The 13,804-nt window shown below is 43.3% G+C and overlaps 1 protein-coding gene across 4 annotated transcripts in view; it reads right to left on the bottom strand.

Annotated features, from left to right (window-relative positions):
* LOC104153249 (contactin-4) overlaps window positions 1–13,804 on the bottom strand; it is a 382,470-nt gene that overhangs the window by 144,876 nt on the left and 223,790 nt on the right. For all 4 annotated transcript variants that reach the window (XM_068907166.1, XM_068907164.1, XM_009689042.2 and 1 more), the window contains 2 exons: window positions 2,569–2,695; window positions 833–1,008 (listed from right to left, as the gene is read on the bottom strand). In XM_068907166.1, the coding sequence (XP_068763267.1) occupies window positions 833–1,008; window positions 2,569–2,695 (303 nt within the window). The remainder of the gene's footprint in view (window positions 1–832; window positions 1,009–2,568; window positions 2,696–13,804) is intronic.

Raw genomic sequence — 13,804 nt, forward strand, 5'->3', positions numbered from 1 at the left:
ATGTGTACAGGAACTATGTTCCTTGCTCTCTTGTACGTGCATGCAAAGGCATTTCATAGTAGGTCCTACTGTAATTACTAAGCTACTACATACACCCTCCCAGGCAACACCACAGAGAGGTCACAGATACAATGGGCAAACAAGCCTGTGTATCTATTCTCTGCCTTCACCTTTGCAGCTACCTGGCAAGAAAGAGGATGCATGGCCGTGGGTTATCATTCTCATGGACCCTAACTTGTACCCCAAAACAGCTTTTCCTAATTTCATACAGTGCTGATTCACACTCACAATGATGCATTTTGTTCCCCTTATCCTATCAAGAAGCTGGAACTCTGAATTTAACCCAAAGCAAGTATGAAGAAGCTATTAATTTCCCTTTTACATATGGAGTTACAAAATGTCATCCACATCTGAAAGTGCTTCTACCTAAGTACTGAAACTTAGGAGTTACGAAAACTGTCACTGTGAATTTGCTCATTATAGGCAGTATGTTCCTTCAAACATTTTGAAGCTTTAATTCTCAAAGGAAGGGAAAAATCAATGGCGAGATCTCATTTGCCACGTTCTTTTCCCAGGAGGTCTCTTTTTCAAGAAACAGACATACTTGCACTGCATGCTCCATATCATTTTAGCTAAATAATCACAAAGCAAGATACTTTTTCCTCGTTCAGATTTACCCTCTCAGTCAAGATGTTTTATCAACACCATGCACAGCTCAGAGAATAATAGGTAACACATTTGAAAAGTTTTCTAATTACTCTTACGTTGCATTGCTCTTACAGCTTTTCTAGCATGCTGCAGGAATTGCAGCGGAGATGCAGCTGCTACTTACAAGCAAACTGAAGCTTTGCTTCTCTGCTAACAATTGTTCCAAATGGGTTTGTTGCTACACATTGGTACGTGCCAGTATCTTGGGTTTTATTGGGGTTATTGATCAACAGGTTGCCTTCCACCACGCTGTAGCGGTAATCCATACCGACGTCAATACCAGTTCCATTTAACTTCCACCTATAACACAAAATACCAAAGTTAAATTCTGCTGATATTAATGGATGCTCTTGTATATTTCAAAACACAACACGCAATAAATAAAAATATATATATATATATTTAAAACACCTTTGACTTCTTATTCATAAAACCAGCATGAAAATGCATGTTTCCTACACAAGATTGAAATATTCTACTATTTCACTGAAAGAGCAATATCCTTGACATTTATTTCAGTCTCTGATATGATTAATGCTTGTATTGTTGTTACTAGTGCTGTTGCTCTTTGGAATTAATCATTTTGCAAGGGGAAGCCCTAGAAACAGAATCTTTAAACCACTCAAGTCCACAGTGGTTTCTTTTTCTCTCCTGCCTTAGCTGGCTGTTTGTTTTTAAATTTAAGAAAATTCACTCACAGCAGCTGTTTTCACAAAGTGGGGCACTGAGAATTTCAAACACCACACTGCCCCAATTACAGCAGCTGTCATCCCTACCAGCTCTTGATGGAGCATGCAAGGGAGCCGCAGCCTCAGATCAGTTCCCTTTATCAGAAAGTACAGAGAAAAAATTTGAATATGTTTGCATGTGTGAATGAATCAACATAGTCTATTGCGTTAAATAGTTAGCAGTGTCAGAAGACAGCAAGAGGGTTGAGGTCTTATGATTCTAATCGCTTTCAAAGCAGCATTTACTTTGGTGAACAAAATGAGAAAGGCACAGAAGAAAAAAAAATCAGTTTTAATTATTTACATCAACTAGAATGGATGCGTGTAACTGCAGCAGCATTACCACAACGGTATAGTATCTTTTTTCCAAGGATCTCAAAGCAGTTTATAAAGCTGAAAACAATCAAGAACTTTGTCCAAGTTTATAGAAAAGGATGGTTAAACAGGCAGAGCTTAAGAGGAGGGTTTTTCAAGTCTGAGGACAGAGCCTATTTTGTGTTGCTACCACACCTGCACACGGAAAAAGCACCCACAGATGCATGAAGCAAGGGAACACTTCTGCATGCGGTAACCTGCGTGCAAGCCTGCCTGCGGGTGCCACTAACGGCTGCTATACCAAAATTATGGTTGCACTGCAGTTTTAAACATAATGAAAACCCAAGAAGAAAAAAATAGCATGTGCTGATAACTTAATACTCATCCTGAAGTAGGTCTATGACTTCCCTGCCTTGCCAATCCATTTCTGCTCCACATACAGCTCATGTACAGCCTCTCCACTTTATTAAGAGGGCAACTAATTAGGGGCTGTACTTGCCTTTCCTTCCTCTGCTTTCTATCCAGTGAGATTAGCGGAGTAAGAAAGTGATGGGAGCAAACACCAGGGAGGGAATAAACAAATGTCCAAGACTATTTATAGTCCACTCATAACCTTTTTGAACTCCTGACAAAATTTTGTACAAGCGTCGCAATACACGGTTGTTTCACCATGCCTTTTCTCCTGCTATCAGCATTGTGAAAGACGCCAGCGGTATCACTGATTTATAGCATGGCAAGTATGCAGGCAAAAGGGGTCTTGCGGGATACTGCTGTAGTGCAGGTACCACGCTAAAGAAGAGTTAAACAGTTAACAAACCCAATAGTTGGTATGGGATTTCCTTTGACTTCGCAGTTCAACTTCACTTTCTTTTCCTCAGAATCCAAGGGGAAGATCACACTGTTCGGCTCCTGAAGGAAAACTGGCCCGTGCAGCGTGTTGTCATCTGTGGCAAAGAGAAGAAAATTGTAATAGATATTTAATGAAATCCCCGCATATTAGCTGCAAAAATTGAAAAGAAAGAGGCCATATATCGTTCACCCTAAAAAAGATGCAATAGCCGCACGTTTCTTTAAAAAGCCAGCTGTTCTCCAAAAGCCATTGAACCTCATGTGTGCTCAACATTCACTAAAATGTTTGTTCACTAAACAGAGCACAGATTTAAATTTTACATAAAGTTCAAACGAATGGGAAGAGGCACAACCCTATTCGCCTAACGCAGCTCGATTAAAATTAGTCTGCTTATTCTCACCTTCAAAAATTGAAATATAATCTCCGCAGGTTAAAAAGCCGTTATTAAACACGACGACGCGATAACGTGAGCTGGAAGTCCACCGGCACTCACCCGCCACTCTCCCGGCCCTGCCACCCGCCGAAGAGCTGACGCCTTTCCCAGGCCCGGCCTTAACAGGGCGGCAGCATCGGTGGAGGCCTGGCTGCGCCCTGCCGCCAGCGGCTCCGCAGCCTCCCGCCTTGCAGCGGGGGTGGCTTCTGCTCCTCTCCGGCTCTCGCCCTGTCAGGTACGCAGCCGCTACTTCACAGGACGTTATTTTTTGTATTGCTCTGGTCACCTATTATAGCGTTGTCACGAACCGTAAACAGGAACGTGTGCAACAGCAACAGTAGCAGCATCTGCAGCTGGCACTAGCAAGTATCTGTGGTTTCCAGAGCAGCGGGTGAGTACCAGACGCGCGAGGCTCTGGCTGCGGCGCCGGCCCCGGGCGCGACGCACGGCGCCCTGGCCACTCTGCACCCTTCGGATCCAAACACACGAGTGAAAAGATGTTGGCAAAACAACCTGACGTGACCTTCAAAGGACGCAGCAGTCGCTCTGCAGCAGTCTGACAGAGTTCGAGTTGGGCAGTTATTTAAAGCAGCCTTCCTTGTACGGGTTTATATTCTTTGTTTTAAAATTTATATTTTTATCCTCTGTCCTATTAACTCCTTCATCTCTTCTCACCTCAACTACTTTATCCTTTTCAATCTTTATCTTAATTTGTCCTTTCTTATGCCTGGGACTAAAGGTGAGCGCTGCTTAACGAAACAGGTAGGTTGCTTTAATTAAATTAAAAGTTCTGATTGTTTCGACTATGCGAAACTTTGGAAAAACTTAAAAAATTCCAGTCAATTCTTCATCTCCTGACACCTCTGGCATCTCTCTCTCTGAGACCGAAACTAGCCCAGAAGCAGCAGAATCTAAATTGTGAGAGGAAGCCTGAGGAGATGGTGTTTCTGACTGCTGTGACGCTAGAAAGCACAACCACCTCACCAAACCCCCTTCCTGTAACGATTCCAAGCCAAATTTTCTTCCTAGACCTACAAAGGTACCGATAAAGCACCTGAAATACACAGAGGTGTTGCACCACTTCGCCAGGCACGACGTTAGACGCAGCTGAGTAAGGCTCCGGCCGAACGGCGCTCGCTGCTCCCCTGAGCATGCTCTAAAGCCATCGGAAAGCACGGCCAACACCAAATTTCAAAACTACAAAGTAGGATTAACATCAGCCCACCCAGAGCGCAACACAGGCGGAAGGCTCCCGCACAAACGGCGATCCAGCCTCACGCAAACGTGAGCTTTGCAAACCTCGCCGGCGCATCGCGCTGGCCCAGCTGGGCGAAGCGCTGCCCGGCGCAACATCCATTCACTGCTTTCCGTCGGGTTTGCGTTTGACAATTTTGTATTCGCAGTAACTACCCAGAACAGAAGGAAACTAACTTCCCGTCCCTGAAGAGATCGGCTGCCTGCACTCTCGCGTTCGCCATGGCGCTTCGCTCCGGGGCGGCGAGCGCGGGCCCCCGCTCCCTGAGCCCGGCCTGGCGGGCCAGCAGGCAGCCGGGGGGCACAGCAGGCCAGAGGAGAAGGGGTAAATAAAGAAAAGAGAATAAAGGATAATAGGATAGGACAAAAATACCAATAACAAAAAAGAACAGGGGAAGATGCATCTTCCTGACTGGAGGGGGGCGAGAGCGAACGCGAGCAGCCCTCGTATCCTTCGGACGCTAGGGAAATCAGCGGCGTTTATTAGGAGACAGAACAGTAGCTCTTTACTCCGGGGAGGAAAGTCTGTCTTTTCCGCTGAGCGATTTCAGAGAGCCTCTGCCAGAAAGATTATACTGGCGTAACCTCCCCCGGCATCGCCGCAGAGAGCGCGCACTGAGCACGTAGTCCTATCAGTTGTATTTATCTTTATTTTTAATTATATGTTAATGACATCTGACCCTGACTCATCTATTATTCAAAACGCGTTTCACATCATCTCTAGCTTTAAATTATACCTGTGTGCAATTTACTGATGCTAGCAGAAAAGTATAATAATAATAAGAAGAAGCAGCACAAAACATACAGGGCTGGATTGCGATGCCTATTCTGACTTGTTCCCGAGACCCAGAGCTGCTTTACTCCTTAAGCAACTGAACCTGTTCATTCACTACACCAACCTGGACCATAAACGTTATAGCTCCAAGTACTATACTAACGGGTTTGAAAACAATAGAATGAAGATACATTTTAATTCATCCAGTTTTCTACCTGTAAAATCTAGAAGCTAAGACTTCTACTAGGTCTTCTACTTAGCTAAGACTACTACTTAGCTTTCAAGAAAGCAGCATTAGTTAAGGCAGGGAGAACTTCTGAGAGCAGCTGTCAGCACGGAAGTGGAACAGAAGAGGAGGAAAAAATCTTGCAACAGCGTGTGGATAAAATTATTTCGAGTGCCTACTCTTCCTTCTTTCTCTTATTGCTGCCCGTGTATAACCAAGATAAGCAAGTCAAAACTATTTAATCTTCAGCCTGTAGAGTCCTATTGCTATAGTCTAATGCATGACTGAAATCACTGCAGACCAGATCCTAATACAGTGTGTGACAACAGTCAAACCACAGTACTTCAGAGCAGATGAGGATTTGATCCAAAGAATAGCAAATATTCAGTAACAAATAGAGCAAACTGCCAACTAGCTTCTTACAGGTAGAAAACTAAAAGTATCTGTACCATAAACAGTGTACTTCTGACTAATTTACAACGTTGCTGGGTATAAAACAGATCTAACACGTTTAGCATCAGCAAAGGCAAACACATTTTGCCGGATCAGTGTTTGGTTTTGTGGGAGCAAAGTTTTGCTATCCTTACAACTTCTAAATATGAATTGTAAACATTTTCAATAAAAGCAGTAACTTCATTTACCTTGCAGCAACGTTGAGGGGCTTGCGATCACGGAGCAACAGTAACACACCTCTTGCTTACTATCGATGAACGCTATTAGCAGCCCACTGACGCCAGTCAGTCTCCTTCCCAAGTTTAGTGGGCTTTTCACTTGCCATTTTTACCACGCTCTGTTCATTAGGCTCTCTTTCAGACAAGCTAACTGTTTAGATACTCACACAATGACAGATTTTTTCCTAAGTTGCATTTCTTGAGCTCAAGCCAGAAACTAGGGAACCCAGAACGAACACTCAGCTGACCTGAGCTGAAGACAAGTTGCAAACAAGACTGGTTACCAAAAAGCAGCTTTTATTCCCTGCCGGTTGAAACAAACTCACTACTGCTCAGGTTCTGTCTCCTTAGAGAAGTGTATTTCTTTCAGTGAGATGCAGGGTACAGGAAATTTCAGTAGATTTCACAATAAAAGGATCACGTGAGCTCAATATGAGGCGCATTCCCATACGCTGCTGGGCAGAACGTGATAGCAGGTAATTTAGAAGAATATCCTGCTCCTCCAGCTCCTGCTCATATTACAAAACTTATTTGAAAAATGCCAGATTAGTTTCAATACATGAAGAGGATCCCTCCCGCAGCCCCCAGGCCCCCACGCTGGAAGCCAGCAGGCTCAGGTGAGGCTGAGCGCTCGCTGCCCTGCTGCGCGCCGCCGGGATCGAACCACGCGCAACACCGGCAGAGGTTAATTCAAACCAACAGGTGAAACCGTTCCTGCTCGCTCTGAACATTAGACTCCGTGATTGATATCGTTAGCTAAAGAGAACTACTTTAATTTTCATTGAAAGTTATGGCCAATTTGAGAGAAGGTTTAATTGAATATTCCAGACTGTAGGGAAAGACAATAACTAAACTGGAGAGAGAATTCTTGGAATATATCCAGTACACATGACAAAAATCCTTTCCTTGTTTGCTGCTGAGGGAATTAGTTTCTGCTGCGTATACTGGCTTGTCTTCATCCAGAGCTACAAGTCAGTATTTCTTCAAGACAAAATTTCACCTTGGGAAGAGCAACTCCTCAGGAAACTAAAAATGAAATAGATAGGACAGCTCAAGGGCATCCCTGATTAAAACAGCATAATGCTCTCCAAGGTTACTCAGCTGCATTACGTCTTCTTGAGCACGAAAGGACTAAATTGGCTGGCTCTTTATTTATATTTTTTGCCTATCACTTCTATTAACATCAGTATATCAACTGCACGCACAAATGGTGCTAATAGCTTTGACACGATAAGAAAGACAATTTTACACCGGATATTTGTACGACAAATAATTCTGTAGACTTGTTAGCGACTGAGATATGCTTAAGGCACTTCCAATATAAATGTGTTTCAAAAAAGGAGATTTTGCAAGTCCTGCATGAAGTGTTATTTTTAGGGGAAGGGCCTCTCAGCTGTGCATGCCTGGGGCCAGCCAACAGCCTTCTTCTGCTACGGGCTGTTCTCTGCTCCTGCCAGCAGCGGTGCCACGGCCAACTGACCCATGTTTGCGAAGTAAAAATGGTCAAGAGTAAGCAAGTAAACAAACAAAAAATCAGACACTATCCTCAGGAGCAAAGCTGAAACAAACCAAGAGGACTTTTCCTTCCTTCTCAGCACCACAACCCTATCGTTTCGTGAATCACGCTTTTGGAAAAGTGCCTTCTGCAGACCCAGAGCAAGACACTGGCGTACCCGAGCCATAAAACCCCAACATGCTCCCCGAGAGCTGGGCACAGCCATCGGCTGTGGGCCGTGCTCCCAGGAAGAGGAGCCGGAGGAGTCAGAGGGATCAGGCTCTCTCTGGGTCCCTGGCGGCACCTGCAGTCATGCCCCGGACCCCGTTTGTGTTGGGCACCCCCTGATGCTCCCCCCGTGACCACGCGTCAGCCCACTCCCTGACTCACTGCTTCTCTTTTCTGACATACTTTCACTTCTTGCAGATCACTGTGGTACCAAGTACAAATAAAGATAAAGTGGAAAGCCTGCTTGACAGGCAACACCTGATACATGAGCATCTGATGCCTTGGTTCAAAAGCAGTGTCAGGTATTCCTTAGAGGCAGGAATGAGACCATAAAAATCCAGAGGATCCCTAAAGCTCAGAAGACAAGAAGAAATAAATCTTCACCCTAGCAAATTTAGGAGTGCAAGAGCTCCAGAATTTCAAAGAGATAGTGACGATCTGACTAGTCCATTTATGAGTGACTCAAAAATCTGAAGCATTTTGCATTAAAGACAGGGTTAAACACATCATCCATCCCAATGTGAGCGTGTCCTGACCTTTCAGGAAAGCCTAGAGTCTATCAATTACAGGAGGTCACGAATCGGCCCCTGCCAGCTGCCTCTGCTGGGATCCGGCAACGTCTGAGTGCAGTAATAAATGTGCAAAAACCAACTGCGGGTCAGGCTCCCGCCTAGAGAACTCATCTTTGAAGTCTCTCATTCCGTCTGACTGTCTCTACCACAGCAGTATCGCAATTTCCCCTATTTAAATGCCGCATGATTAATTGCCGCAAATGTTAACAAGTTAGCACTTTTCATATAAAACGTTGTTACCTGAACTGTACGTGCAGAAGCAAGAAAGTCTTTCTTTTGCTTAGTCTTCTGGGTCTAGACAACTAGGAGGAGGCAATTCATGATGCAACATAATGAATGACTTGTCCTACGACAAAAACTTCATTTAATAGAATGTAATTTGTGTTATCATCTTTGCAAGTCAACACTATGATTATGATCACAGATGTTCTCTTCAATACATGAAAAAAGCACATTTCTCTCCGTTACTGCAGAAAATCACAAGTTTCTTCACCAAGCAGCCTTCTTCTCCCTGAGTCATCACAGCTGACATCAGAAAATAACAGATAAACTCAGACTGCTAAGGATGATAGCCCAGGCTAGAGCCTGTATAATCATAAAAAAGAAAGAATAATGTAAGAGCATTGGGGCATCTCCAGGTCCTCTGACATAAGATCAGTTACAAAAAGTAACCTGCATGCTCATTAACGATCATGTTATTTGTTGATTTCCAGCTCTGAAATAGTAGAAATGGCCAAAGGGATGGTTTTGAAAGGTATTTTAAAATAATAAATAAAAATCAGTCTTGTTCTGACATCTTACTAGTTAAAATTCTAGCCCAGAGGAAATCTTAGAGTAGAATTATATGTCCAACCATAGAAACACAGGATTACGATAGGAAATTAAAATAGTGTCCTTAACTAACACTGTGCATCAATTGTTAACGTTGGGTAGTAACAGAAAAAAATGCACAAATATTTTCCTTCTTGAAATAACAAAGATAAAAATCCTGTTTTTAGGAGATGAACAGTATCAGTTTCCACAGGGTTCTTGAAAGCTGCTGGATAACCTAGTGGCTATAGGGAAGACTGAACACGTTCTGTTAGTGGGAATAAGAACGCTAAACCTGAACTGTCTAAAAAATTGGCAAAAACATCTTTTTCTATAGAGTTAGCTATTGGATCTAAACATTTTAAATAATTTCTTTGTTGTTGTTGCTTACATGCAACTCTTACGGATTTGAGCTGCGACCAGAAATACGATAGCCAGAATGCACCAGCATGCTACCACAGCAAGCCCAAGTCAAAATCCAAGACTTGGTTCTTCAGTTGTTGGATACATTTCCCTCAGTTATTTTCTTTATTCTCCCTAGGACTATTGCTATAAAGAGTCATGCTATTATGTCATTATTTAATTGGTCAAATCTGCTGTTACAAGAGAAAATCACTCTCTCACATTAGCTCAGGTTCCTTTTGTTTCAACTGTGAATACAGAACCAAAGCGAGTAGGACCGTAGCAACCAAACATCGAGGCTATTAAAACTCCTCTATAAATGAAACAAATAGGCACGTTTGCATCACCCGTACGGGCTGTGCTCGTTCACATACCCTTCACGTTCTCCTCACTGCACACTTCACCAATTGAACTAAACATCTTGAAAATGATACCTGCTTGTATGTGCAAACTAAAACTTAGTTGCTTTGCTGCTCTGGTTTTGAATACTGTATCATTAGTTAATAATTGACTTCAGAACATCTGACTGTATCAGATACAGCCTCAGATAAAATACTAGTGTTTTATGTATTTTAAGGTTTATATATATTTTTTAATTCTTCCAACTCAGGACATGACATACTTTCAACTGAGGAGGTCAATCAATAACAGAGAAATTGGTCCTTAAGGGAGACACAACTCCTGCTCATAGTCTACCCCATCAATAGCACTAATCTTAACCTTGAAACTGTGGCTTTGAAGCATCTTGCCTCAACTCACTGCCATCATTGATCACCCCGACACACAGGTGGCCTGCTGCAGTAGTAGCAGGTGGTAGCAGCCATCTCCCATGCATGATGAATTTGGCCTCGGGTTCTCGCAGACCTGTGCTATTGGCAATGGGACAGGCAAAGCCAAACCAGGACTGCTCCAGGGCTCTGACTCCTGATTGCACTTGCCATCTAGTAGCTAGAAACTGATACTGTGCTGACTTTTTCCATCTGTGTTGAGCACAAGTTCTGGATGCAATGGCTGAAGATGGGCAAAGGCTACGGTTCAGGTTGAAAATGACTTTTGTCTCGTTTTTGAGGAAGTATTTCTAAGAGATCTGAATCTGTGAAATTATCGGGGAAATCTCTGTTGCCAATGTCCCAATTGGGCCAACGATGGTTAGAAACCTTTATATCCACACCTGGTCAGTCTGACATTATCTCCAGGTCTGACCAAGGCACAGTACAGCACAGCACCGTGAATACAAAGCTGCACTCAACTCTTAGACCTACTCCCAAAGACTGCAGATTCCTCTAATGCACAATGTTCTTACATAGAGCTATTTGTGGATCAGGTATTAGAAATGTTTCAAAGGTCTGCACTAATTAGTTATTGATTTATTAGTAAAATATAAGATGCTGAGATAATTGCTGTCTTCCAAGCAGAACAAGTATCAACGTTATAAGATTTTCAGTTATCTTGAGTATGGCAGGTACTATAAGCTGAACATAAAAAAAAAAAAAAGCTGAATTAATGTCTTGTGTGCATTTTTCCCATATACACATAAAAGCCACATATTTCCTATCCACGGTACTTCCTTGAACTTCAGTTCATTGAAACCTTTTATGAAATGAGGAAGGTGCGTTCTTGGTGTGGAGCGCAAGCACCAGGCCAGCAAATGCTACCCCCCACACCCATAACAGTGATAGTACAAAGTTAAGAAGTACTCATATTGAAAACACCCCTTTGCTTTAAAATTCTGGAGTCTTAGAGAAGAAAAAGACACTGGGGCAGTAACCTATGATCTCTGTATCATCTATTGCTTGAAAAACAAAGACAACCCTAGCAACGTGCACAGGCTCTAAATTGATTGCGGAGACCAACTCTGCAGAAATCTTCAAGGTGAACGCAACTTTCTTTTGTGCATTACTTCAAGGAGAAGCCTGGTGTTTTGTTTTCAGGTTAAAGTACATTTACCACTGTCAGAAGTAAAGCTGATTCCTGCCAACTTTCTATCCTGCTATTTACAGAAAGGTTTAGGCAACGGATTCCTTTCTCAATTATTTGTGAGTAAGCAGCTAGAATTACCCGTGCCTCGTGAGTAATGCACCACTTCTCCGGGGCAGGGGCGAGTAACGGATAAGCAGTCTGGCACGCTTCTTCAAGTGCAAGACTGGGAACCCAACTTGCACTGTGTCACTGGACAGAAAACGCTCGTATGGTGGCTCTGTTCGCCAGTGGAGCACTGCAAATCTGTTTGCTCTGGGTCATGGGCACACATTTTGCAATTACGGCAAGAAAACACAACAGCGTACAAGAGGACACGATGATCGTGACTCCCTGTTTAGTTGCACGATATTAAGGGAAGCAGTGCTGAGATCTGTTATAACAAGCACTTGCTTATGCCCAGAGTAAGCGGTGCTGCTGAATAATTATGGGAATATCAGGAATGCTTTCTCAGAAGCAGAATACCAACAGCTAACGTGTGTGTCTTAATGGTGACAGAACAGGCACAAACATTAAAAATTTGAACAGAGAGTAAAATGGCTATCAGAGCCTCACAGGGCCAGACAAGCTGCAAGGCCTGTGGTTTGGAGCAGAGCCTTTCACAACCCCAGTCTCACTCCTGGGACGGGGACACGCAGAGCTCACTGCACCATGTACGCACCACAAATAAAACATGACGTTTCACATAGGGTCCCACGAGCACATACTTCATACTCGCTAAGCAGTGAAAGGAAACACTTTCGGGGGTGGGGGGGAAGTTACCTGGGGAGTCACATGGGAATGAGTAAGGTGAATACGTTCATTTGTGTCCATTCTATAATGTATGACGGGTACAGGCAACTTCTAAGCAACTGCCTCGTAACAAATCTTACCCTGGTACATTACACTTTAATCTGTGCTTTTTTCTCTTTGATACTATTTCTAGCAAGTTCAGCCTGCTGTCAACGTAACAAATTTCAGTGCAACTGCAAGAACAGGGAGGAAGGGAAATCTGGTGTTTCTAACGTGTTGTGTATTTATATTTTTGGGGTAACGTTGTCAGCAGCAGCTTGCAATCATCTCCAGCTGCCTGGAATGGAAGTCTGATGCCACTCCAGGTATCCGGAGTTTAAACACTACCAACTTACTTAGGAGAGAATAACCTCTCTTACAAAACCATACAAAAAGGTAAATCAAAGCCACTTTTTCAGTCCTTACCATCCTACATACCCTCTTGAGATATGCCAGGCATCACATTGCACCATATCATGATCCTGAGCTGGTTCCTGGATGGGAAAGCTTCACTAGCTTTGCCCACTGCTGCTAAATCAAGAAAGTGTTTAATCCTCTAAACAGGATCCAATGTTGTAATCCCCAGGTGGTTATGTTATATAAATGGATTTAAGGTATTTGAAGTATGGTGCTGGGACATCAGCTGGCACCCCAGTTAGTGCAAATCTCTGTAACTTCATTTAAGTCAATGGAATTGCATCAATTTAGAGCATTTAGGAGTTGTCCCTCTTTTTGTTCAAGTTACTGTAACCCTCCACACAATCAGTTCCTTCCCTTCAGTAACTGAGATTCAGATTCACGCTGCAGGGAGAAAGCGCTGGGCTGGTAAGGCGAGCGGGAGCCCCATTTATTCGTAGGGGTCACATACGTAGAAGGCCAGACCCTCCACACGCAGACATACGCACAAACGCAGGATCCCAGCACAAACGCAGCGTTAAAGTCAAGGCTCCTGAATACCAAACTGAGGGCAGCTTAAATGAAGTTCCTGGAGCGCAATCAGCGAAAGTCCAAAAAGCAACGGCGCTACAGTCTGCACAACCTGCAGGCGTACAGCACGCATCCTTTTAATTTTTGAAGAATGTTATGAACTTTAAGTAATGCAGCAGGGAAAAAAAAATCTGAAATAGCTGTCAAAACCCTGACTTTTATGGCTTCTTACACTGCAATTTAGTACCCTTAAAAACTGCTCAAATTGGTGACCTTTGTTAGCAACACTTTTTGTCTATCTTGTATAATACTACCAGGGTAAACTTTCAACCATGGCATGAACATTTCAATACCAGCTTTGTGGGATTGTCCCGGAGGGGCTGCTCATTTTTAGTGGTCTGTTTAAACCTCAACCACCTCACCGAGCTTTCTGGCAGAGAGCCTCCTTTTTAATGTTTCTTATGCCAGGAAAAAATTGCCTCCTAAAACACAACTCTTAATTGTCAAGACCTCAAAAGTAACAATTTCCAAACAACCCGACATATCCCAAGGACAAAATTTCACTTTGGCTTGTCTATACAGACTTAGGGCTCGTCATCCTCAGGAAACTGATACTTACAGCACAAACTTTATGCTTACTGTAATATTACGTGAACAATACC

Source organism: Struthio camelus, chromosome 14, assembly GCF_040807025.1.
Source record: "Struthio camelus isolate bStrCam1 chromosome 14, bStrCam1.hap1, whole genome shotgun sequence".
Classification (NCBI taxonomy): Eukaryota; Metazoa; Chordata; class Aves; order Struthioniformes; family Struthionidae; genus Struthio; species Struthio camelus.